The 27,931-nt window shown below is 38.3% G+C and overlaps 2 protein-coding genes across 3 annotated transcripts; one reads left to right on the top strand and one right to left on the bottom strand.

Moving 5' to 3' along the window:
- The first annotated feature begins 388 nt into the window (after positions 1–388).
- On the top strand, positions 389–20,737 carry LOC117409274 (WD repeat-containing protein 91-like). Of its 2 annotated transcripts, XR_004545490.3 has the most exons (17): positions 389–530; positions 1,344–1,484; positions 2,335–2,514; positions 6,676–6,883; positions 7,297–7,379; positions 7,708–7,817; positions 8,236–8,413; positions 8,853–9,011; positions 9,384–9,577; positions 10,336–10,486; positions 10,597–10,691; positions 10,875–11,034; positions 13,169–13,277; positions 17,201–17,313; positions 17,426–17,623; positions 17,894–18,168; positions 20,602–20,737. XR_004545490.3 is itself a non-coding variant. In XM_034015057.3 (16 exons), exons 1-16 carry the CDS (start codon positions 435–437, stop codon positions 18,059–18,061), a joined length of 2,343 nt encoding a protein of 780 aa, XP_033870948.2. In that variant the 5' UTR covers positions 389–434; the 3' UTR covers positions 18,062–18,345. The 2 variants fall into 2 exon arrangements, 1 of the variants encoding a protein (XP_033870948.2); XM_034015057.3 differs by lacking the exon at positions 20,602–20,737 and having other exon boundaries at positions 17,894–18,345.
- On the bottom strand, positions 18,854–27,345 carry LOC117409275 (uncharacterized). The gene is made up of 10 exons (XM_034015058.3): positions 27,303–27,345; positions 27,083–27,171; positions 25,852–26,052; positions 24,924–25,130; positions 23,722–23,955; positions 22,947–23,100; positions 21,532–21,641; positions 20,723–20,836; positions 20,253–20,402; positions 18,854–19,652 (listed from the first exon to the last, which is right to left on the bottom strand). Exons 2-10 carry the CDS (start codon positions 27,167–27,169, stop codon positions 19,518–19,520), a joined length of 1,392 nt encoding a protein of 463 aa, XP_033870949.3. The 5' UTR covers positions 27,170–27,171; positions 27,303–27,345; the 3' UTR covers positions 18,854–19,517.
- Between the last annotated feature and the right edge of the window lie 586 nt (positions 27,346–27,931).

The raw sequence follows: 27,931 nt of genomic DNA, 5'->3' as shown, positions 1-27,931 counted from the left end.
AAACCAAGCAGTGTTGTTATAAAATAAAACAACATACAGTACTTGATTCTTCAAAGATGTAGCACAGGCGCACTATAACTACAGATGGATGTTGAACTGTTTTACATATAGTTCGCTTTTGACGCGAAGACGATTTATTTTGCGACATGATTTTTTAAAACATAGTTCAGTTATTCTTGTTTCACAAATAGTCCCTGCCCCGTGCTTTTAAATTGTTATTGATAAGAAAATATTGAACATTATTGTTTAAATGTTTATTTTTCAACAAAGAAAATACCATCATACTATCGTAATTTAAGCAGCTAAAAGGTTATTAGCAAATTTGGCTGCAGTGTTTTTTAAGATTATTGAAACTGACAGTGAAAGCTGCCGACTCATACAGCAGAGGATGCTTGGCATTCATGTGCTGAAGGGGGTGGGGTCATGTTCATCACATGACTTTTTTCGTGACACGACCACATGACACACAAAACGCGGAGGGACAACAGGAAGTTAGTGTCAGAGAAAATTATCTTTACAAAACCAATATTGTAAGTAATATTATTTCTAGCTTTTGTGTAGATTGCCAAAAAATGCAATAGTTAATGCTGCTGCAAACTTACTTGCGAAAAATTATATTGTGCATTTTACAGCTTCAATTTAGAAAACAATCCGCTGGTACATGTCATGGATTATATAATACAATTACATTATCGTAATTATGATATTTTTTTCTACGTATTGTTTTTTTTTGTTGATAATATTGTAATATTTATTTAGTGAAACAAACATTAAAATATAACCCTTTACTAGGACATTACTAGCTCGTTTTATTAGTCATTGTCTTGGGGTAGTACTATTTACACAATACAGACGTACGGAAACGGATTAAAACAAGGATGATAAGGTCGTTGTGTTTGCCACCAATTACACCATTTCTTGAAATCGATATTTTTCATAATAATAAAAAAAAAACAGTGAATTAAAAATGTACATCTTTCTGCGTCATAGAAAAATATATTAATATTTGTAAATTTGACAAGTCTCTTGGAACAAGCTACGATATCTCGATTGATATCACATTTGCGATTTAAGGGCCACCTTTTCTCATATGCGAAAGCTCCAAAAAGAAAAGGCAGCCCATGGGCCGGCCACCGTTTTGATGTGGCCCAGGGCCAGCAATCCGAGACCAGGGCCAACCTTTACCTATGTATGAATGCAAATGGTTGTGTGTTCTTTTGAGCAAGTTATTGATAACTGTCACAACAAAATGTAAATATTTCTAAAGCTATCTGTAACAAATATTTACATTTGGTAATATTTACAGAGAATGTGTATGCACGCTGCTCTGTATTCTTTTTCAGTTCTCTGAGTTTGAGACCATGGGGTCCGCAGTGGAGAGGACAGATGAACTTGTCAGGGAGTACCTGATTTTCAGAGGCTTCACCAGCTCCCTCAGGCACCTGGATGTGGAGATCAAGGCGGACAAGGAGAAGGGCTTCAGGGTAGGTTGACACTGACTCAGATGTTGTCAGGGGATGTTGCAAGACTTAAAGATGTCAAACCTATTTTACAACTTTAAATGCTGCAGACCTAGAGGGGCTCCCAATTGGCCCATCCAGTAAAGGCACTCCGTGTGGAGTGCAGGATGCACCCTATAATCTGGAGGTTGTCGGTTCGAGTCCAGGCTATTCCACTGCCGACCGTAGATGGGAGTTCCCAGGGGGTGGCGCACAATTGGCCGAGCGCTGTCTGGGGGGGGGGGGGGAGCGAGCTTAATTCAGCCAGGGTGTCCTCGGCTCACCACACACCAATGACCCCTGTAGACTGGCCGGGTGCCTACAGGTCTCCCTGTAAGCTACCCAGAGCTACGTGGTCGTCCAACGTTGTAGCTCACAGGTGACTGCATGGTGGGCCTGCAGCATGAAAAGAAGCAGGCGGCTGACGGCACACTTTTTGGAGGATACGTGTGTCCGTATTTGTCAGCACGGAGGTGGCAGCAGTGAGCTGGGTTCAAATAAACAATAATTGGGCTTACCAAATTTGGGAGAACATAAGAAAAATAATTGCCGATTACAAATTAAATAAAAAATAAAAATAAATGCTGCAGACTTTTTATAGAGGGCTAGGAAAGATAACTCCATTAAAACAGCTAGTGAGTCCATGCCCATTTTAATGTATTGTTCAGCACAAGACTCTAAATAGATTTAATTAGTTATCCTTGGCTAGCCTTTCTCTGCTAAATTGTTAATTAAATATTACAGTGTATCATTTTTTGTTTTAGAGGGTCCATCTTCTCTGACATTTTTTTTAACCTGTTTTTGTCTGTCTACTATTTCTGTGTTCTCAATAAAGGTGGATAAGATTATTGAGCAGTTGCAGCAGTTCATTCAGAGCTATGACCTGCCCGGGCTCCGGGATTACTGGGGTTATCTTGACAGGCGTCTTTTCAGTCGTCTAGAGGATATCTACCGGCCTACTGTGAACAAGCTGAGAACCAGTCTCTACCGGTACTACCTGGTGTACACTGTGCAGGTACAGGACCTCTGATTACTGACACACAACTGTTTTGAGGGTAAACATAGTACTATTGTGGCTGGTTTCACAAACACAGGTTAACACTAATCTTGGATTATCTAATATTATATTCGGTAAAATAGTGCAAGATTATTGTTTTTTGGTATCTGTGAAACCAGCAGATTATATTGTTTCCAGTCATTGAGTTCATCATGTCCATGTTTTAAATATTACAGTCAAATTGGTTGGTGGTGGTGGTGGTGGTGGTGGTGGTGGTAGTAGTTGTAGTAAATCAGTCAGTTAGCACCTGGCCATATTCTGCACATGGATTTTCACAGGGATGGGATTTTAACCCCATCCCTGCCAAACTGAAATTCAAAATAAATAAAACTAATTATAAACAAGAAATATATACATATTTACATGCATGGGGGCCTCAGCCCTGCCACAGGTGCCAACATCACATTCTATACTTAATTACTACTAAAGTTACCTTGTGTCACTACTACTGCTATTGTGTCACGTTTCAGCATCCCATTCAGTTACCATAGGAATGGAATGTTTTGTTATTATTATTTATTTCTTAGCAGATGCCCTTATCCAGGGCGATTTACAATTGTTACAAGATATCACATTATACATTATTTCACATTATACAAATATCACATTATATATTTTTACATACAATTACCCATTTATACAATTGGGTTTTTACTGGAGCAATCTAGGTAAAGTACCTTGCTCAAGGGTACAGCAGCAGTGTCCCTCACCAGGGATTGAACCCACGACCCTCCGGTCAAGAGTCCAGAGCCCTAACCATTACTCCACACTGCTGTTTTGTATACTTTCAGATTTGTATTGTTCCAGAAATCTGACAATACTTTGATTTGCAAACATAATCAATAAAATACATTTCTGCTTACATCTGAAGAAGAGACCTTTGAGGTCTTGAAGGTAGTGATGTTATACCTTTGTTAATCTAATAAACATGATCATGTCTTTAAATTGATATAATTCTATGTCGATTTAAGCCAGCTTTGTGAACAGGTTACACAGGTCAATTATTGTTTATTATTTCACTAATTTGGTCCAATAAAAATATACTGTATCAACAAAAGAAACCACGAACTGTCAAAGTTAAATTTAAACATGAGAGGTCCACCACAATATTGTGTTTGACTTACAACATACTAAACATGGTACAATAATCACATTTTCTAAAAAGCCCAGTTTGCAGTAAAACATGCCAATGTTTCTGTATTTTAATTACAGTAAGCTTTTTTCAGTTGTAATTGATTGCATATACGTGTAAGCTCCAGCACCATCTAGTGCAAAGCAGTGTCCCATCACTTGATAGTGTTTATTTTGTTGAAAGACACTCTGGATGATTTAGCTTATGCTAAATTGCTGAAATGGCAGTTACTGTAAGAGTCATGATTGCAAACATTAAAAAAAAGGTCACTAAGCAAACTGAAGCCACTTACTCGTTAATAAAACTCTGTTTCACTCTGTTTTTTTGTAAGAGTAGCACAAAGCAAATGAGAAGTAAAAATAAAGAAGCGTTTCAGCTAATGCCAGCTACAACTACTACTCCAGTGATATCCAGGGGCCGGCTGTGGATTCTTGTCACTGGAGTAGAAGTTGGCATTAGCTGAGATGTTTTATTTTTTTTAAAACTGTTTTCTTTTTTGTGAATTGTTTTTTATTTCCTTTTGGATTTTACAGAATATAGACACCAACAAAGGTGAATCATACAGAAAGATAACAACAAGACAAAACAAACAAACAAACAAAAAAAAAAACACAAAAGGCTTGGAGTATCATCAAAATTTAATAGCAAGATTATGTAGAGAATAATTATATATAAAAAAAAACACATCAGGAAAGATCCATACAGATATGTTTTAATTATATGGCTCTCCTTCTAACAAATCCATATAGGGACCCCAGATCTGCAAAAATACATTATTTCTGTTGTTCATTCTGTAGACCACATGTTCATATGATGCTCTTTTGGTTAACAAGTCTACCCACTCTCTAAACGGAATGGGTGATGTTGACTTCCAGTGCCTAAGTACCTCTCTACAACCCGTTGTAAGTGCAAGTCAGCACCAGATAGTCTGTTGATGGTTTAGATCTATCTACTCGGGCATAATCCCTAATATACAGAAAGCTGGGTTCTAATTTAGCAGCATCCCAAATACTTTACTCAAAAGAGTTATTATTTTGGACCATAGAGGCTGTGTCATTTCACACTCATATTGTATGTGTAACAGTGTGCCCCTCTTGCATTGCCAGCACAAATCAGTGGTCCTCAGTTTTAATTTAGCCATTCCACTGGGGGTCCAGTAGCACCTATGGATTATTTTGTAATTTATTAAACATGACTGGATTTCTCTGGAGGACATATGCCATGACCCAACCATCTCCTGCCAGCTGCTCTCTGAAATACTTGCTCCAAAGTCCCTTTCCCATGCCATCCTGAGACCCTCTAACTTTGGAGCCTGAGTCCGTCTAAAAAGGCTGTAAAATTTAGATGCCCCTCCTGTCAATTGCCAGGAACTCTGAAACAGCTCCTTGAATACCTGTTATCGAAGTTACAGGATGTGATCTAGTCACGGCAAGAGTACAAGTTCTTAATTGGAGATATTTCCAAAAAGTCAGTCTTTGAAATATTATATTTGGTCATTATTTGTTTAAATGATAGCAGCATTTCACCTTCAAAAATATCTTCCATTAAGATCATTCCTGCTTTTACCCAAGACCCCCAGCCGAATGGCATTTCATCAATAAGTAGCAGTTTGTTATACCATATAGATAGTCTTTTTTGTTACACAGGGATTTGATTTAGTAATTTGGTGAGTCACTATCAAGGTTTCCCTGGCAAAAGCCAATACCGGGTTCTTAAATGGGGCTGATCTGCCTGTTTGAGTAATAAAGGCCTGAACTGGGAAAGGATCTGTAAGTTCTCTTTCTATAATAGCCCACACAGGTGCTTGCTCAGTTGCAAAATGTGTTTTTGAGAGTCCAAGACCACCGTCCGTGTGGGATGCAAAAGATTTGTTTTATTAAAAGAAGGTTTTTTTTCCAGCCCATAGGAACTTACTAACAGCTGTGTTATATCTGTCTAGAAGACGAGGAGGGAAGCTGAGCCGGAGAAAACATGTGATGTAATTAATTTGGGGGACAATAATCATCTTTATAATACTAATTTTAACCAGTAAGGAGAGGCCTAACCTTGCCCATTTTTGAAATTGTATCAATGGCTAAACTACCTTTTGTTACAGTTTTTTCAGTTCTATTAGATTAATCCAAGAGCATATCTCTGACTTGATTAACATCTCCACCAATTATTATGTGGTCATTACCAAGCTGTCTAACGGCTGCACATATATCATGAAAGAAATCAGGTGAGTCTGAATTAGGGGCATAAATATTCATTAAAGTGTATTTTCTACCAGAAATTTCCAAATATAAAGCCACCCATCTTCCCTCCTCATCAGAGAGCTGTTTATCTATTTGTGCATTACAGTTTTTGTGGATCAGAATAATAACCCCATGTTTTTTAGAAGAATATGAGCTAAAAAAGACTTAACCCACCCAGTCTCTCCTTAATTTGTCAGATTCTTCTTTGTTTAAGTGAGTTTCTTGTAACAGGGCAATATCTACCTTCTTTTGTTTTAAGTACATAAGATTTTTTTTCCTTTTAATAGGGTGATTTACTCCCTTGATGTTCCATGAAACCACTTTTAATGCCTCTACCATAGTACTATATTGACAACATATCTTAATAAGCCCTGTATCTGCAAATGCCAGTAATAAGGTCCCTAGTCCGTATTGCTTCAGTATTGTTTTCCCAAAATAGCTGTCAAGGTTCTGCTGTTTAACCAGCATGTAATAATCTGCATCAGCTCTGTTAACTAAAAAGCTCCTGCACCAAATTAAATACGCCACAAAACAAAAACAGTCAGTTCTTCTACATTGGAGAAGCAAAGTATAAAAAAATAATAAACAAAGAACAGTAGTGGCAAACAAATCTCCATTTTTAAACTGTTTTCTCAGACCAGTCTACCCCCAATTTCTTAGCACAACACATTAGACCACACCGTTTGATGCTCTTCTTTAAAACGAATTTTCTTAATATGCATGAAAAATGAAAAAACCATTTTCCTCTTGCAGACAGCCCGCAGTGAGAAGACCCAGGAGTTCTTCCAGAAGCAGGCACAAGAGCTGCAGGGCCAGACGGAGTGGCGGGATTGGTTCGTTCTGCCCTTCATCCCTTCCCCCGAGCTGAACTCCATCTTTGCACCCTATTTCTCGCGGCAGTGGGCGGACACCTTCCTTGTCTCACTGCATAACTTCCTGAGCGTCCTCTTCCAGTGTATGCATATCCTTTCCAGGCCGTCGCTGTCTTCTTTTTGACAGTGATGTGTACACTAGGGGTAGAACGACTACTAATTCACATAGTAAAAATAGTTACACAAAAAATAATAATAATAATAATTATAACGTATTTGATAATGCCTAGTGCTGTTTTTGTGAACATACTGTTTTGTAACACTTTGCTGTTTGTGCTAATATATTTTAAAACTGCTTTGAATTTTTTGAAACACTTAAAGTAGGCATTTGTCAACTATGAAGAAGGTCTTTGTCTCACTGGAAGTAAAAGTATAAAAATACAAAATTACATATTGCTTACTGATTGAGTAGTATATCTCACAGAGAAAAATGTGTTTTCTCTACACATGTAAAGCTGCCCCTTCCCATGGGAATGTTGCTCTTCTTTCTTAACCAGCCTACCTCTCCCAGTGCTGTTGAGCTTTGATGCAGAAGTGCAGCGCAGTGCTGCCATATTGGAAGAGAATGAACTACTGCGCCAAACGGTAAGACTGAAGAGGTGGGGTTGACTTTGTGTTGAATATGAAGCAAGCATCACAATATAAACACAACCTTTCTGTAGCATCTATGTATCTATTGAAAATATTTGTTGTAATATAAGTATCCCTTTAAGCTTCAAAGTCAGAAGTAACTCTTTTGCAATAAGCATTTCTCACTAGATACTTGAAATGTGAAGAAACATTTACTACATGTCCTTATGAGTGGCCAGCTGTCAGTGAGGAGATCATCCCATTTGCCCTGTCTTGTAGCAGTGTGTGGATCCCTGGCTGTCCTCCTCTGGCTGACCGTGTGCATTTGTTCCTCCCACTGCAGGTGTTTGCATTGCAGGCAGAGCAGCCCCGCCTGCCGAAGGAAGAGGTGATGGTTCACCACAAACTGCCACCCTACGTACAGAACATGGACCGTCTAGGAGACACCGAGCTGTGAGGACTGGGGTTGAATGGGAGGGAATCCTGGTCGTGGAACTAGAGGACTAAGAAATGGGGGACAGATCGGCCTAGTTGAGCCGACGGCTATGGGGCTGTGATGCCTGTTGGTTGTAACTCTGGATATGGTGCAAGAACTCCGGGCTATTTGGCACTTGGTTTGCCTTAACTTAAAGATAAATAAATGTGCACTACAAATTAGATCTAAAGCTTGAAAGACTGTGTGAGAAGGCTGGCTCTTAAAGAACCTGTCCTGCTGCCTGTGTGTGCCACTAAAAAAAAAAAAAAATATTGAATTTACTTTCATTGAAGGGATGTGTGTTACTAACTTATGTATTTGGTTTGTAGTTCAGTGATGTGTGTCTGCGTCTAATAGTTTGTGCAAAACACTGGATCGTTTTTTTTCCCCCTGCAGGGATTTGATATCAAGTCAGCGCAGTGCCAACTTGACTGCCCAGCCACAAAGTGGCTCCTTCCTGTCCTCATTGCTCTCACAGGGCAAGCGTGTACCGGCTAAGACACCCCAGGGGGCTGGGTCCTCACCGACACAGGCCAGCGTCACAATGGGGAGGAGAGATGCTGCAGCCAATCATGTTAGTCGATTCACTCTGCAGTGGCAATTGTTGGCCAGTAGCCATTCTCTTGCTTCCCTACCTATTACTCCCACACCCCACTAGGAAAACAAATCATTGAAAAAGGAATACTTACTCCAATGTGCATGCAAGCAGTCTATTAAGAGTCTAAACAGATGCTGGGCTGAAGTTTTCTTGTTTTACCCCTTTTCTTTGCCCTGTCCCTGCCCATACTCTTGTAAATGGTATGTTTCATCTCAAGAGGTCCTATCCTAGTTTAATCATATACATGTTCAAATTCAGTAAGTAAAAATGCACTGTTGATGAGTTTATATTTAACAGTGATTTTCCACACAGTGCAGTGCTGTTTAATACAGATACTGCATGACATGTCTGAATGTGAGGTCTTCATGATTTTGTTAATTTCCTGTTTGACATCACTTTGATCATGCTGTTTCAGAGTATGAAGTTGAAAGATCCCCAAAATTCCTCCAAGGACTCTAAGGCTCTATTCAGTAGCCCAGGAGTGAGTGACTCAGGTTCTGCTCACCCACGACAGAGAAGACACCAGGACCATGAGAAGCAAAGAAAGGAGCTGCTCGCCAAACCCCCTGCCCAGGTAAATGCCTCAACACATTATCATCAATTGGCATCTCAGCCCTTTGAATTGAATGTGAATGTGTGAACCTGCAAACCATGCAGTTCAAAGACGAACATCTTCAAAGACCAAGCTAGGTAAGGACATATCTAATGCGGATGTCTGTATTATTAATTCATCAACCGCTAGGCAGCGATCCATTACGACATACAGTAACACTTTTACAAATTAAATGAGACAAGCTGTTTTTCAACTGCCCTTAACTTGTAAATGGACAGTATCCTTTAGTATATTACAATCCTAGTACTGGTTATTGAAATAAGAACTGCATGGCATTCAGAAGTATTGAAGACGTAGGAATTATCAACACAGAATTAACATCTATGCCCACAGAGCATGGAGAAGAGAGGTGAAAGCCTAGAGACAGAGACCCACCCAGAAGGAAGTGTTGACCAGATAGACTCGCCCACTAAACAGACCCGAACTTGTGTGGAAGGAGGAGGTTTATCTGGGGCTATCGAGCAGCCCTTCATTAAACTGAGTCAGGAGGAATACTCGGAGCATCACTCCTCTATCATGCACTGCAGGTGGGTTTGTGTGCGGCCGTGGGTCTTCAGAGAACTGTCAGGTATATGAGATACAGCGAATCTGTTTTACCTTGTACTTAATAGGCTGCCTGTGATCCTAATTTGACCTGCAATAACGTGAGCAGCCCCACTGCCTACCCACAATTACTAAAGTTTAAAATAACCTGCTTAATAATAACCCACAAGCTACAACAAACTGAGGTAATGTGTTTGTTTTTACTCGCAAGCCATTTTTGTATTATGCAGCAGTCTTAGTAAACCTATTGCTTAAATCTATAATGTACAAATGTACATTTTATTAAATGCGGTCATTAATGTCAATCTCTCACTCTGTACGATAATTCATTTAAAGTATCTTGTTATTTCTTTTCTAAAGATGGTTTATTCAGAAATTGAATTGGGTGTCACAGACCACAGCAATTTTTCTTTTTTTTCTTCTTCTTTTTTTTTTTTTATTTAGCAGTCGCCAATTGATTTTACCCCGTTTTTCTCCCAATTTGATATATCCAATTGTACCACCCCTGCGCTGACTCGGGAGCGGCGAAGACGAACACACGCTGTCCTCCGAAGCGTGTGCCGTCAGCTGTTTTAAACAAAGCAAACCCACTACCATGCTAGAGTGGTATAGAGCCTCAAGGTCAAATTAAATTAAACAACATCATATCCTATTTATGATATTAAGTTACTCTTTGGTGTTATGTGTGTGATTTGTGCTGTTTCTAGCACTCAAACTATTTTATTTATGTGTGTTGGTTCAGGGTGGACTGCTCTGGTAGGAGAGTTGCTAGTCTGGATGTGGATGGCGTCATTAAGGTCTGGTCATTTAACCCTCTCATGCAGACCAAGGCAACAATTATGTCCAAATCCCCTCTTCTCTCTTTGGAGTGGGCAACTAAACCAGACAGGCTGGTATGTACGTTATGCAGGTTATAAAAGAAATGTATACTGTTCAGCTATTGTCATAGTGAAAATGATAGAAATGAATAAGTAAGTAATATCAGTTATTGTGTTTGTTTCAGTTGTTGCTGGGGAGTGGGGTAGGCACGGTGCGGCTGTATGACACTGAGGCTAAGAAGAATCTGTACGAGATGATGATCGATGACGTGCACCCAAGGTACGGAATTCAGGCTTCTTGGCTTCCACTAATGTCAAGGTCACAACGGGGTTAAACGTCTCTCTGCAGGTTACTTTACTTCTACAGTTTTCTACAGTTGGACTCAGTTTCACAAATGGGCTTGCATAATCTCCCTTTGGCTACATGATGTTTCATGTGTTGATATTAAATAATGTTTTTCAGGATCCTGTCCCTGGCGTGCAGCCCCAGTGGAACTTCTTTTGTTTGCTCTGCTGCTGCCCATAATCTGCGTTCTGGGACCCTGAGTGAGAGCGGGGCCCGGGGATCGAGTGCTGTCCCTGGACAACTGCTACTGTGGGATACCAAGACTGTCAAACAGCAGGTACTTCAAAGTCAAGGACCCTGTGTGGCGTTGAGAGGAATCCTTATGTACAGTATGTTGCAACTAGGGATGTCACGATATGAACATTTTCTCAGATGATTATTCTGTGGGGTATTATCACGATAATTGCGATACAGCCCGATATTTTACAAAGAACTACAAAAAAAAAAAAGAATTCTTACAGATTTAAAATGTTTTAAAAACTATTTATTAAGATAAAACGTGTTTTACAACATTATAAACCTTCAAATAAAAAATGGTGCTTAATTATAATACAACAGATATTTACAAAACACTCTGTATATCTTAAATACACTCTCAGAACAGTTTCTAAACATCTACAAAACAGATAAACTAAAGTGCCATTTTAATCAAGATTAGTCCTTATTTAAAAAAAAAAAAAGGTTTTGTTTTGTTTTTGACCTGATTAGTTTGGGTGTTTCTCATAATTGTCAGTCTGATTTAAGGATGTTAAAAATGTTTTATTCCCAAATCAAATAGCTACACTATTATTGGGTTAAACCAGGGCTTCTCAAACTTGGTCCTGGGGACCCCCTGTGGCTGCTGGTTTTCAATCCAACCAAGCTCTCAATTACTTTACTAGACCCTTAATTGAACTGATAATTTGCTTAATTAGACCTTTTTATTTGTTTTCAGCTCTTGACCCCCTGGGTTAAACGCATTTCTAAATGCTGGTCACATCAGCCTGCCCTAAGCTTTACTCCAGTACCAGTAATTGAGCATATAAAAATTAATAAATAGAATAAATATGAATACTGATTAGCTGTGGTGAGCCTTTCCTTACAGCTCGTTCAGAGCTTTCTAAAAATAAATAAATATAGGCGATATAACTGTGTTAAGACTTTTAGGACCATAATAACAACGGCACTAGGAGTCAGGAACCAGGGTTTTTTTAAAATGCAAACTGTTTAAGACTTTACTCGTGACTGTACATCAACAAAATGTTAAATGTTAATTAAGTTAATGTTTGAAAACGCTAATATTTAGTTGAAAATAAATAATTAAAAAACAGACACAATGATATAGTGAATGTGGTGTGCGCTGAGCGTTTAGGGAGTATCCTTTAAATATATTGACGTTCCTGTTCGAATACACACCACTCTGTTTATTGTTATGCTTGTTTTATATGGTGTTAAAATGTTTGTCCTCCTTAAGCTACTGTATGTAGCTAAAAAAATATGTAATTTTTGTTTTTAATCATAAAACAGGAATACCTAAACGCATTATGATTATTATTATACATGTAATTCGTTCTTACTTAACACTTAACACAATGCTGCTGCTTTGTAAACGCATGGTGGTGTTCTCTTCAGTGCGTGAACATATTTGCTGCTCTTTTGAAAGAGCAATAGCTCGGCATAATTTACAAATTTCAATAACCAGACCATCGTAATTTTTTTAAAACCCAAATTATCCCAGATAACTGATTTTAACCCTTTTTTTTTGGAGGAAAGAGTTTGTTTCTGTCATTCTCGCTATCTGTCATGTTTGTTTTTGTGCACTGCTCTTGTTGATTTTTGTAACTATATAAAACCCAGTGGAAGGTTAATTATCGCCATCTACTGGATGTTCCTATTATAGTTTTTTCTGCATAATGTCCAGTTGATGTGTCTTTTTCAAAGTGGGCAAAATCATAGATATAAATAAATAAATTACTGTGATAATTAAAACTATTGACGATAGAATAATCGTTAGAATTCATGTCGCGATTTATCTTTTTATCATCATATCGCAACACCCCTAGTTGCAACTGGATCATTTTGGCAGTGATTGAAAGTAACCTCAATCAGTTTTTATCGTATGAAAAGAGTGCTCTTGTCCTCATTGATAATACATTGCCACCCTTACCACTGTCATGGACACAGTTGAGTTCGGAAACCTTTGAAGAAACTACTACAGTTACACTGAGGATTTCAGTCTCCCACTGTAATTCTATCTGGTACTGAGAGCTGTCAAATGAAACAGTACAGAGAGGAAGTGAGGTTTTTACACCATGTAATTCACCATGTAGTTTCAGTGTCCACTTAAAATGACAATGAATTTAAAAGTGTGTTTTTTCAGCTTGTACCACTTTCCAGTTTTCTCAAACTGCCTTTGCAACCTTTCTCTTCAGCTCCAGTTCTCTTTGGAACCTGGACCAATCGCTATAAACTGCACTGCTTTCAACCACAACGGGAACCTGCTGGTCACTGGAGCTGCGGACGGCATCATACGGCTTTTTGGTGAGACAGAAAGAATGTTAGCAATACCAGGCTGTGCCTGGAGATACTTCTAAGTGTTAGGGATGGATCAGCATGTCCGTTAACTGGTAAATACAAGTCAGAGACAGTTTCAAAAGCTAGTTAAAGGGCAGAGACTGAAGCAGTCCGTCAGTTTTACTGGCAGCAAAAGATCTGTGACGAGCAGCTAGAAACACTGACTGTTGCTAACAAGAGCAAATGAGTGTGCCTCTAGACTGCGCCCCATAAAGACTACGCCCGTCATCGAATGAGTGAGTGATTCGGCAGTTGCTGCCTTCGCGTGCATGCTTGTTAACAAAGCAAGTCACCGACAGGCCGATTCAATCCACACCCCCCTACTTTCGTTCCTCCTGGAGGGGAGGATTTGTTTATTTGGTTTTCATCCATGAGGAGATTGAGTGTGCCTCGTGTGTTAGTTGAAATTAAAGCATAAAGTACAGTTTATTTTTGTATTGTTTTGTGCGTGTTCTCTTTAGGCTAGATATGTCAGTGTGGTTTTATGTAAGTTTGTAGATCCTCCTATCTTTTCAGTACTATGGTGTAAAATAAATTGTTCTAAACTATTTTCTTTCATTTTCTGCTTAATAAAAAAAAAAAAAAAAATATATATATATATATATATATATATATATATATATATATATACAGTACTGTGCAAAAGTTTTAGGCAGGTGTGAAAAAATGCTGTAAAGTAAGAATGCTTTCAAAAATAGACATGTTAATAGTTTATATTTATCAATTAACAAAATGCAAAGTGAGTGAACAGAAGAAAAATCTACATCAAATCAATATTTGGTGTGACCACCCTTTGCCTTCAAAACAGCATCAATTCTTCTAGGTACACTTGCACACAGTTTTTGAAGGAACTCGGCAGGTAGGTTGGCCCAAACATCTTGGAGAACTAACCACAGTTCTTCTGTGGATTTAGGCAGCCTCAGTTGCTTCTCTCTCTTCATGTAATCCCAGACAGACTCGATGATGTTGAGATCAGGGCTCTGTGGGGGCCATACCATCACTTCCAGGACTCCTTGTTCTTCTTTATGCTGAAGATAGTTCTTAATGACTTTCGCTGTATGTTTGGGGTCGTTGTCATGCTGCAGAATAAATTTGGGTCCAATCAGATGCCTCCCTGATGGTATTGCATGATGGATAAGTATCTGCCTGTACCTTTCAGCATTGAGGAGACCATTAATTCTGACCAAATCCCCAACTCCATTTGCAGAAATGCAGCCCCAAACTTGCAAGGAACCTCCACCATGCTTCACTGTTGCCTGCAGACACTCATTCGTGTACCGCTCTCCAACCTTCGGCGAACAAACTGCCTTCTGCTACAGCCAAATATTTCAAATTTTGACTCATCAGTCCAGAGCACCTGCTGCCATTTTTCTGCACCCCAGTTCCTGTATTTTTGTGCATAGTTGAGTCGCTTGGCCTTGTTTCCACGTCGGAGGAATGGCTTTTTGGCCGCAAGTCTTCCATGAAGGCCACTTCTGACCAGACTTCTCCGGACAGTAGATGGGTGTACCAGGGTCCCACTGTTTTCTGCCAATTCTGAGCTGATGGCACTGCTGGACATCTTCCGATTGCGTAGGGAAGTAAGCATGATGTGTCTTTCATCTGCTGCAGTAAGTTTCCTTGGCCGACCACTGCGTCTACGGTCCTCAACGTTGCCCGTTTCTTTGTGCTTCTTCAAAAGAGCTTGGACAGCACATCTGGAAACCCCTGTCTGCCTTAAATTTCTGCCTGGGAGAGACCTTGCTGATGCAGTATAACTACCTTGTGTCTTGTTGCTGTGCTCAGTCTTGCCATGGTGTATGACTTTTGACAGTAAACTGTCTTCAGCAACCTTACCTTGTTAGCTGAGTTTGGCTGTTCCTCACCCAGTTTTATTCCTCCTACACAGCTGTTTCTGTTTCAGTTAATGATTGTGTTTCAACCTACATATTGAATTGATGATCATTAGCACCTGTTTGGTATAATTGTTTAATCATACACCTGACTATATGCCTACAAAATCCCTGACTTTGTGCAAGTGTACCTATAAGAATTGATGCTGTTTTGAAGGCAAAGGGTGGTCACATAAAATATGGATTTGATTTAGATTTTTCTTCTGTTCACTCACTTTGCATTTAGTTAATTGATAAATATAATCTATTAACATGTCTATTTTTGAAAGCATTCTTACTTTACAGCATTTTTTCACACCCACCTAAAACTTTTGCACAGTACTGTATATATATATATATACACTATATATATATATATATATATATATGTGTGTGTGTGTGTATATATATATATATATATACACACACACAGTGCTGTGAAAAAGTATTTGCCCCCTGTCTGATTTTCTGCATTTTTGCACATTTTCCACATTGTATTTGATTAGATTTTTAATTAGGGTCAGCTGTTTGAGTACTTTGGTTAACAACCAGACCTGATTTCGGCCAGCCCTGCCCAATATAAATCTGACTAACTTTGGCCCTTACCATCAGAGTGAAGTTGTCAGCACACAGGTTCTAGAGGCACGTCATGCCACGAACAAAAGAAATTCCTGAAGACCTCCGGAAAAAAAGTCATTGATGCCTATCAGTCTGGAAAGGGTTACAAAGCCGTTTCTAAGGCTCTGGGGCTCCACCGAACCACAGTCTTAGCCATATTGTCCAAATGGAGAAAGTTTGGGACAGTAGTGAATCTTCCCAGGAGTGGCTGTCCTGCCAAAATCGTCCAGGAAGTCACAAAGAACCCTAGAACAACATCCAGGGATCTTCAGGCCTCTCTTACCTCGGCTAAGGTCAGTGTTAATGACTCCACCATCAGAAAGACACTGGGCAAAAATGGGATTCATGGCAGAGTAGCAAGGCAGAAACCATTGTTCACTAAGAAGAACATGAATGCTCGTCTCAAGTTTGCCAAAAAGCACCTGGATGATCCTCAGGAGTTCTGGAACAATGTTCTGGCCAACATGGGCCCCGTTATGTCTGGCGAAAACCAAACACTGCATTCCACAGTAAGAACCTTATACCAGTGGTCAAGCATGGTGGTAGTAGTGTCATGGTTTGGGGATGCTTTGCTGCATCAGGACCTGGACACCTTGCAGGAGAATGTCAGGCCATCCGTCCGTGAGCTGAAGCTGAAGCGCAGCTGGGTCATGCAGCAAGACAATGATCTGAAACACACAAGGAAGTCTACATCAGAATAGTTGAAGAACAAGAAATTTAAAGTTTTGGAATGGCCTAGTCAAAGTCCAGACCTAAACCCCATTGAGATGTTGTAGCAGGACCAGAAACAAGCAGTTCATGATCGAAAACCCACAAATGTCACTGAAGTGAAGCAGTTCTGCATGGAGGATTGGGCCAAAATTCCTCCACGGCGCTGTGAGAGACTAATCAATAACTACAGGAAGCGTTTGGTTGCTGCTGCTAAAGGTGGCGTAACCAGTTATTGAGTCTAAGGGGGCGATTACTTTTTCACATGGTGGCATTGGGTGTGCATAACTTTCTTTAATAAATAAATGAAATATGTATCACATTTTTGTGTTATTTGTTCACTCAGGGTTCCTTTTATTTTATATTAGGTTTTGGTTGAAGATCTAATAACATTCAGTGTCAAAAATATGCAAAAATGCAGAAAATCAGATGGGGCAAATACTTTTTCACGGCACTGTAATATAATTTTTTTTTCTTTTTCACATAGGCCTATTTTATTCTCCATAACTACGTGTATGTGTATCGCTGTAAGAATTGACAGATGTCATACGAATGACAATGATATTTTAAGTTGTGACTGGTAAAACATTTAGTGACTAGCCACTGTGACAGGCACCAGTTTTACCTAGCGGAATTGCTGATGGATGGAAGGATACTGAACCCCTGATTTGGTACCCCTCTGTTCTCCCGCAGACATGCAGCGGTATGAGAGCGCTATGAGCTGGAAGGCTCATGACGGAGAGGTGTATTCAGTGGAGTTCAGCTATGACGAGAACACCGTCTTCAGCATTGGCGAAGATGGGAAGGTAAAGCTACCACCAAATAAGAATTTAAGTAAATGGCTTGTTCTTTGTCCCAAAATCCACCTATAAATGACCTCTTGCCTGTGTAACTATCAGTGTGTCTTATCCTTCCCAGTTCATCGAGTGGAATATCCACCGCAGCGGAGTAAAGCAGTCAGAGTATTCACTGCCCTCGGACGCTACCGGCCCATTCGTCCTGTCAGGGTACAGTGGATACAAGCAGGTGCAGGTGCCGCGGGGCCGGCTGTTCGCCTTTGACTCCGAGGGGAACTATGTGCTCACCTGCTCCTCCAATGGAGGGCTCATCTACAGGGTAAGAGGGAGGCTTTAGGGGAAACTTATAGTTTATCTTTCAATAGTAAAGAATATTTAGGTATTAAGACCTAACAGATGGAATTACCAGATGTTATGGACCACTTTATTGAAGTTTCAATGTATTTAATTTGGTTAATGATTTGCCTTAAGTACAGAATTGTCTTATTTACTTTGGTTTATTATTGATGTACATATTTCCTCAACCGAGTGGTTTGTTTCTTTATTTCCCCCTTTTAATTCCTGGGTGTGTGTCTCCATTTCTCTGCAGCTGAATGAGGGTGAGAAGGGCCTAGAGAGTGTCCTGCCTCTGGGGGGACACAAAGCCCCGGTTGTCACAGTAGACTGGTGCACCGCTATGGATTGTGGGACATGCCTTACAGCCTCCATGGACGGCAAGATAAAACTGAGCACTCTGCTGGCACAGAAACCCTATTAGGGAGCAGGACCAGGCCAGAGTTCTCAAAGGAAAGCCAAATGTGGAGCCTGCTGCTTCAAATGATTGGGGAGCCTTTTACTGTTGTTTTGACTCTACAAACTTGACAGGTGATCATGCCATTACATCCCAAACCTCTTGGCAGATATTTAGTCTTAATATGAGGTTAGAAAAAAGAAAGTAGTTGTGTACAATCTTAATGATGTACTTAATGTTTTGTCTTCCTCTTACCAGGAACAGTATGACTGCATCCTTTTTTATATTATACAAATAAATTGTGTACTGTACTGGATGTCAGTAAAGTTATTTAAATAATGTTTAAATATCCTTTCTTGTTATTAATGAAGAACAGTGTTATTCATAGAAAAAACAGCATTCTTTTAAACACTACATTACTTAAAGGCCAGTCCATTGAAGAGGAAATAACTAATTAAATTAAGTCATTTTGGACATTTTCAGAAGCTCAGTTTAACAGTTGCCATAAGTTGGTTTAAGAAAAGCTCTGGACAGGGTTGTACTAGCCTTGTTCTAACTAGCATTATAGCAATGTTACGAAACCCTATAGTAACACACACAAATAAGCACTGCTAAGAGTCTTCTAGGAGGCTCAGGTAATGCAGAAGAATTCAGTTTTATGAGTCATCATAAAATTTTATTGCAAATTGTAATGCATTATCTTTCTGAAGTGTATGGTCACTACAAGCTATTGTTAAGCACAGTCTTATTTCTCAATTTCTCAAGTCACTGATATTATTCCAAAATACTTCTTAATGACAGCATTTCTTAAGTCCAAAGTGTGATCATATTTTTATAAAAAAAGAAACAAGCATTTTTTTTTACTTTTAAAAATACAATACACATCATAGAAGTTTTGTTCAATATACCATATACTAAGGCAGCCAAGCTAATGGAAGTTAGAAGAGAGTTCTTTAAAGTTTAAGTATTTTAACATTTTAAAATTTGGTGATATGAGGTGTAGGGCCACATACAACTAGGTTTTACCTACAGCAGCAATTGTATTGCTAATGTGCTACAGTACATTAGAGAGAAATTCCTATATGTGGTGTGTAGCCAAAACATAACATGGTGCTCTTTTATTCCTGTCCAGTCTAGGACCATGATGCAATGTTCTTGAACCTACCGTAGATAGTCAGTTAGGCAATTAAATTAAAACAAGGTCTTAGAACTGCTGTAGAGGTGCTCTTCTGGATGGGCTCCCAAGATGCATGAAATTTTGATTTTTATACAGTCAATACATTTACTGCTGTACAGTGCTAAAGTGGCCAACGAGTACATCAGTATCTGTCACATGTTATAAGGTGAAGACAACAGAACCCCAAAAAGCAAGGAAGGCATTATGAAGCTTAATTTTCCAGCTACACTGTCTGCTTTGCTTAAGATCAAATACTACAAAACACATCTTTAATGCACATGCTATTCAATAGTCCTGTATATTCTTTTATGGCAAGTTAATATCTTGAGGGACCTTGAAGGTTGGAATTTTCTGAAATTCGTCTTGGTGCTTCCGGAAAAGCTGGGCTAATATAAAGTCTGCTGTGGATTGAAAATAAATATCCATATCCAGGGTTTGCAGCTGTCAAAAAAGGAAAATGTTATTTATTATTTCACCACTTCTCAACATTTCTTATTCATATAGTTTTTAAATCCTCTTTGCAATTGTAACAATATAATCTTGTGTAAGATTAAAGCCCTATTCACAATACCTACATAACGTGCGATCATCGCATTCTGAAAACGTGACTGTGAATGGCAAGCACGTGTGGCGATGGTGCATTATTTAGCTAGTGTGGAGTAATTGCATGCCACACATTATTTAGCTAGTGTGGAGTAATTGCATGCCACACATTATTTAGCTAGTGTGGAGTAATTGCATGCCACACATTATTTAGCTAGTGTGGAGTAATTGCATGCCACACATTAGTTTCCATTTTCGTTCCAGTAATGACATGGAAGCCCTATTAACTCATAAACCTGTCCCTTAGGCCATTTCAGGTGGGCATTTCTAGTTTCTAGAATTTTACTTTTTAAGTGACAAGATGTAGAAAAGGATATGAGCACTGCGTGGTTCTCTTTGTAATAGAGATTACAACACATCTGGTATTACAATAAAATGGAAATAAGTAGTTGACTTTTGTATAATTGATTTCAGTTGTATAACTGGATGTCTTCTCACCTCGTTGCCAGTACTGTAGGCAATTACAAGAAAGAGGTCCTCGTCACATGTGCTTTTAATATAATGCTGGGCTCCATGAGGAAAGAAGAAAACATCTCCAATGTTGATGTCAAAGTTAGTCACTATTTTCGACTTGCTTATCACGCCAACCTACACATGTAAAAAAACAAATAAATAAATAATTGGTTAAAGCTAAAAAAAAAAAATAATACTTGTTTTACATAGAGCCCTACTCACAAAGCTTTAACTCGTGGTTTATTGGTTTATTTCAATAGTGCTGTTTATAATACATATAAAACTGTGATATTCATGAAACTGCTCTTGACTTTTGTCTTCTTTAACAATTCAGGAGTCATTGAATGAGATGCTGTACCAGTGGGCAGTCACCCCTCTCCCCAGAACAAGCATCAATTGTTTTGGTAGGCCAAAGTGTATTACCACAAAACATACTCTAGGAATTACATCATTACCTTTCCACATCCGCGAACTACATATCCCATTTCATTGGCATTGAAATGATAGTGTGGCTGGCGCATCCCGTTGCTGACTATCTGCATTGTAGCAATGGTGAGAGTGTCCTCATGCTGAAAAACAACACACAGCTTTTCTGTATACAAGACAATGAGCTGTATTCACAAAACTGTATTTATAAAATGTATGATAAGTCTGCCAAACTGTCCTATACTGCACTGGCTTCTTTGACTTCAAAATAAAAACACTTAATTACAACACAAGATAAACTAAGATATCATGTACTAAACACAGATGATTTCACTTGTCTGCTTTGCTTGAGAGCAAACCAATGCTATTTAATAATAAACATGCTACCTGGATTTTCCATATGCTTTGACAGGCATCTTGCTTGACTTTTTGACTCCATGTAAACCTATATGGACCGTCAATACACATAATTTACTCCAGTATTTAATTGGAAGGTGAAAATACTATCTTAATGTTACAGAAATGAACAAGAGTGCTTAGGAGAGGTCTTGAATTGTTGCTGCTACAGCAACTGTTACCTCGTTCTGTTTATGTGCGTTTTTTTCCTTTAACAAAATAAACAGTAGTTAAAGACTGGAGTAAATCCTTTGAAAATATACCCACAAGATTTTGGCCATCTCCTACACTGTGAGCTAATACAATCATGCAGCACAGCCCCTGTAAAATGTACCATTCTTTACAATGTTTAGCAATACCACGATTTGATGTGTGAATACACTTTAATATGCTTTACAACGGTATACTAGGGCATTGTGAATAAGAGTAAAACAAATCTTACATCATGCAGAGACTGGCTAAATATTTGTTCATTCACAGAGAGGCTTTGTGAATTTTTGCTATACCGAGCCCACTGCATGACTCCTCCTGGATACTTGTATTGCTTGGAGGCTGTAGTAGACAAAGGGGGAAAAAAGCCATGTGATTGCTTGGAAATGACAGTGTTTTAATGCTAACAGCAGAGGAGCTATGTGACACAGGGAATTAATTATCCCATTTATCTTTGGGACTCAGGGATACATAGTTACTTAAGGATCTTTTTAAATGTAAATTACTAATAAATACCTGACTTGTTCTCAAATTTAAACTGTAGAACTGGGCAGAATGAAATAGCATTGCATTCCCCCCAGCCAGACTGACGCTCTCCATAAGTAGAGATATTTTATGACCAGGGCAGTCTAGCTCTGAGGGTGCAATATCTAATTCAAGAGTTTAAAAGTGTCACAGTTAACAAAATAATTTAGGTTGAATGAGTTATTCTAAAACATGATATGAGTTATGGCTCTACTTCAGGTTAGGCGGCTCCAAGTTTCTAGGCCTTATTTTGCAGCTATCTGTTTGCACTTGCACTTCCTGGATCATTTCATCTCAGCACGTTACTGGTATTAGCCAGTGAAGAGGTGGGAACAGTTTCACCCAGTAAGTGCAAACCAGTCTAAAAGCTTTCAAAACAGATTTCTTCAACCTTTAGTCAGAAATTATGTTTTAAAATGAAAATACTCGTTTGATAAAATATGTGTTTCTTTCAAAACTGCACACTTGAAACCTATATAATGAATTAGAAGTCATGTCCCCATTGGAACCTATTAGCAGCAGCTACACTTATAATTTCACAGAGTGTAGATCTTGCCAATGTCAATGACAAAGCATTCGAAACGTTTAGACCACAGCAGGCTCTATATAAACAGATTAAGTATGTTAATATCAGGTTTTCAAACATTCAATCTAAATGTTTTTTATTTAGATTTAATGACACAATATGTTCATAAGTGGCTAGCTCTAGTCAAGTTGAGAGTATACTTTCTCTTGCACTCTTTGTATGACAGACCCAGGACTGACAAAGAGAGTGAGAAATACACCATCAACTTAATTAGAGGAAGCCACTTAACACCAACATACATGAATGTGCACATTAATTATTCCATATATCATAACTGTCCTACACTTCAGTTCATTATATAGGTGCAGTGGTTGTTGCAAACAACAACTTGCCATAAACCTTATCTTACTGCTGGTTTCAATGTGCATCTTTGTAAAAAAAATAAATAAATAACATATTACCACAAACATGTAATTTCATTTTTAAAATGGATATCTGGTACTATGATAACACCCTCATAATCCTTTCACCCTGTCACGATAGGTTAAAGCAAGTTTTCAGTTTGCTTGATTACTTAAAAAGGGTTTTGACAGTACCTTTCAGATCGTAAAAGTACCTCCATACATTGCTGTCAACAGACTGCACATAGCTGGCTTTCCTTACAAGCTCTGCCAGGTTGGGCGGAAGATTAACGCCCTGTTGTTCACTGGGCTTCTTGAACGACTTGATAAAATCAATACCCCCCTTTGGCTGAAATGAGAAGGACATTGTTACAGCAATGTGACATTTTTCATATCAACAAAAACCATCTAATACAGCTTATACTTCCACTAACTAAAAAAGACTAGCGTACGCTTGCACACTCCCATATTAGCTCTAAATTAAAAAAAACAAACACAAACAAACAAACAACAAATACAAACTTAGTTTTAATGCTATATTTCCCTTGGTTATTGTGAATGATGTTATAATAAGGGAGAGGGAGCCCTGAAGAAATTCCAGAAATGACCAACACTGGTATATGATGGTCAGTGCTGGTGGTTTTTTGGGTTTCACCTAAACAAACAAAACAAACAAAAAAAAAAAACATATAAAAGGCACTTGTACCTCAATCTTTACTTGAACACTGCCTGCCATTCAGTCCTGCTTTCCCTCAATAATGATTATAATTACATTTTATAGACTTAACTGCTGTGCAACCTAGTCCCTTGACATATATATATATATATATATATATATATATATATATATATATATATATATATATATATGGAGTATTCTTACAGTGTTATCCTGAATCCCGCCTTCAAAGAAAGACATTGCTGTTAAATACTGTATAACAATAATTTAAAGGTCTTCTACTTTTCTTACTTTCAGTGACCTTGCAGCAATATCTTGCGGTGTGGAGTAAAAGACATTGTCGACTTCCATTGTTATGAGCTCCTCGTGTGTGGTAAAGAAGAGCACAAAGAGGCAGTCTTCATTTCCGACGCACTTCAGCCAGTGAAGGGTGCTTCGGGGCAGGAATATTACCTGGCCAGCTGTGACATTGTAAGAGGTCACAACGAAGGGTGCTGAATCCAGTATACCAATCCATGCACTGCCCTGAGACAAAATAAATAAATAAATAAATACTTTGGACATACACATTGAACTATATAAACAGTATGGTTATTATTGGGAACCTAATTTAAAATATGTGTTAGTATGAATACAGCGCTCCCCTTTATAAGGCGGCACTTTATACTGTAGTACAGGTTGTAAGGCGGTACGGTCATGGCTCCCATTTCCCCCATAATGCCATTACACTAACACAAGTATTCTCATTATAAGGCAGAACACAAAGAGCACGGTCTCTTAACTATGGCTCCTGACTACAGCATTATAAAGGGGGAGCACTGTATACGTAACCAGTATTTCATTTTTGAGTCCATAGTTTTAGTACAGTAGTACTGAGAATACATAACAGACTATTGTCTTATTCAAGAGCAGTGTCTATCTCTAAAATTATTAACTGATTATTGTAATGCTTAAAAAATACTACAATCACACATACAAACAAAATCAAACATGTCACTATCAGTATTATACGACTGTAAGTCGCCCTGGATAAGGGCATCTGCTAAGAAATAAATAATAATAATAATATTAGCATGCCATTAAAATGTTACTAAAAACATTAAAAACATTGATTCAAACATGTAATACAGCTATTTGCTATAACTATTTATCTGAAGTACAAACTGTAATACTGGAGGCCTCCATACAATATCATTCTCTATTGAAGCTATCAAATCCACTGCAAGTCTTTTGTAGAGTTGTACACATGGACTGATTGTTGTAACTACTATAATTTAGGGTGGAGAAGTGGGGAATTTCTTGCTTACTAGAGTCTAGCCAGATGGAATCCATACTTGTAAGGATGCCGAGTAGTTATGAAGCAGGATAAATAGCTTTATTACTTAAGCAATGTATGTAATTTGACTGTGTTAAATTGTTTAACAGCGACAGTTTGTAATGTTTTAGAAAAAAAAAAAAAAAAATGTTAATTGATAAATTACTGCCAGTTTTACCTTAACAAGGTATCCGTGTTCATTGGCGTTGAAGTGCCAGTGAGGAACTCTACACCCATTTGGTTTCATTAGTAAAGTAGATCCTGTCACTTGAGCTTGTTGGGAGTTTATACTGTCCCCGAATTCCTGCTCCTCTCTGGAGTCATAGTGGGCAGGATTACTTCGGTATCTTGCCCACTGGACATTTCCACCTTCCAATTTAAAAAGCTGGAAAACACAAGATTTGAAAGGGTTGCTACCTATCTGTAAACTGACTACCATTCAGTTAAAAAAGTACACAATTGTAAGCCTGTCAGTAAATGAATGGAAAATAAGTTGTATCATGTCATACAAACCATGAAGAAAAAATGTACCTCCTACCTGGACTTGAGAAAGTAAACACATTGAGCCCTATTTGGAAGCTAAGCACAATGTTCTGAGGAATAAAACAATTGTAATAGTATAAAACTAGCAAGAAATAAATTAGTAAGTACTAGTTACATTACATCTTCAAATATTTTACTGTTAAAATGATTTCATTCCTCTTGGAAAATTGTGCCCTTGCACTTGTCTTGCAAATACTATCTCATTGTTTATTTACAAGAATCTTAGTATTTAACTCTTTCAACACTGCATACCCTAAAGACGACTAGGAAAGATGAACTCCACTCACAGAATATCAGTTAATCAATCCCAATTGAGTGTATGCCCCTGTAAAACATTTGTATGATTTTTTTTTTTTTTACAATACAAGACACAGATACTATTAAATTAGTTATGGTAGGGTTGTCTCATTCCAAAGTTACTTGGTGTTGAAATAGTTTATTGGGAATATACAATTACAATTGTATTCATGTTTTCATATTTGTGGAGTGTTGTGTATAACCAGTGTTGATTTCAGTCATAGCTATAATGTAATGCCACATAAGCAAATCTCCAGAGTTAATACCTTGGATTTATCCATGTGATTAAGGTACTTGTATTTCACGTCCACGGGGGGAAGGGTGCTAGTGAGCACTTTGCGATCAACAGTTTGAGATCTGTTGGGTGAGGCGAAGACAACCACAAGCACTGCCACGGCTGTTGTAATGACCGAGGCGAGCAGACACACAAAGAAGATCTTCATCAGGGAGCTGGACTGTCCTCTCCTCTGAAAGAGCGCACACAGACCCAGGGGTTAACACACCTCAATCAGCCTGGCTGCAATTGCTGTTCTACATTTTCTTTATGAAATATCCACTGGTAATGGTGTTCCATTTCTTCCTTGCTACTGCAGATTAGACATGTGGAGCATTTCAAATTCTGATTAGCAAGACCTGTATGATAAAGGCTGTGGTCAGTTTAATGGAATGTAGCCACACATGCATTGTACTGTAATTAGAGGCCAGTTTACTTTGCCACCCTAAAGCCAGTTCACTTTGAGAGTCATCATGTTGGCATTACTGTCACCTGTGGAAATCCTGCTTTACAGCAGTACCAACTTTTCCCAAGATTGAGCTCAGCTTGAAGGATTTTTTCATGAACTTTTTAACAACCTTTTTTTTTTTAGGAACAATTACATGTTGTTATATTTTTAACAGTGATTTAGAACTCTAGCAAGATAAACATCTTTTAGCATGACAAACATTATATTTGTATCAGATGAAAGAACAGCAACTAAGATGTTCAGAAATTAGATGTACAATCAGAAACCAATTTCCTAATCAGCAATAATGGACGCATTATTGCAACAGAACAAGTGTATAACTGGAAACACATATGTGCAAGCTAGTATATATATATATAAGTATATGCATTGAAACTAAAAAGCATTAAGACATTCAATGTTGTCGTTAGATTTTGCAAGTCCTCATCACAAAACAAATACAAGAAGAGCTTTAGTCTAGCACTGCAAAAGGAAAGTATGTGTTTGTGGGTAGCTAGCTATGTGAGGTTTCAGAGCACCAAAGCGATTAACGATTAATGAATGTTTAATATAGGCTCGCAAAATAAAAGCCATGGTGATCAATAATCGATTGCTGCATCTCTATCAGAGTCCCCAATGCGTGTTTGCTTCCAATGTTTGTGTGTCAGAAGACACAGTAGCCAACTTTTATTTTTAGGGGACACCAGGGAGCTGCTCGTGAACCCAAGGTTGGAAACCTACGCAGTGTAAGATGCAATAATTAAAGTTAGCCTACCTCACTTCCTGATTGCTGGTCTCCCGTTTGCGATTTAGGGAGAAGCGGTGCATTGTCCTCAGCTGACCCATATACACGGTGCTCCATTGCTTAACAGAAATAAAAATAAGGGTGTGATAAACATGCCTGCGTTGAAAACAGACTAAATGAAATAGAGAAAACTATATAAGTAATGCTTACATTGTTAAAATGAATTGAAGTTTGTCTTTAGATATCTTACCACTGACCTTCTTGGATCCCAAATGCCAAAATCTTCTCTTGAAGTCTCTATAAATATAATAAAGAGTTGTGACACTAAACATGTTCCTCTGGTCAAGATGGTAAGCCTTTCCTAAAAACAGTTGTAGGTTTTCCTGTTTGTGGCTAGTTGGTTGAGAAATACATTGCACAAGCTGTAGTACCGATGTCAATCGTCCATCTTTGTCCTCATTATAGAGTTAACTATCCCTTTACCATACCTACACTATGCATTACTACTTTTGCCATTGCTTTCATTATTATATACTTTTATATGCTTTACTCCTACACAAAAAGTGGATACCATTGGGATATTCTTATAATATCTGTGTAACACACAGAAGAAACACAAACAGACCAGCAATATGACAGTAGAATTGATTTTAAACTAATTCTGAATTGTAAAATGATACAATAATTTTTATGAAATGAAATGGTATGGATTACCAGTGTGCTCAAAATATTACAATTTTACAACTGTTACACAAGTCTATCAATGGTTCATACCACTGTAGCCGCCTTTATGCTACTATATCAAATACACTATTTCTTATGCCTGTCTTAACAGAAATCATATGCCAAATTATATTTAATGGCAATATTGAAGCACTA

The sequence above is a fragment of the Acipenser ruthenus genome, chromosome 2, assembly GCF_902713425.1.
Source record: "Acipenser ruthenus chromosome 2, fAciRut3.2 maternal haplotype, whole genome shotgun sequence".
Lineage (NCBI taxonomy): Eukaryota > Metazoa > Chordata > Actinopteri > Acipenseriformes > Acipenseridae > Acipenser > Acipenser ruthenus.
This window is presented reverse-complemented; position numbering and strand designations above follow the sequence as displayed.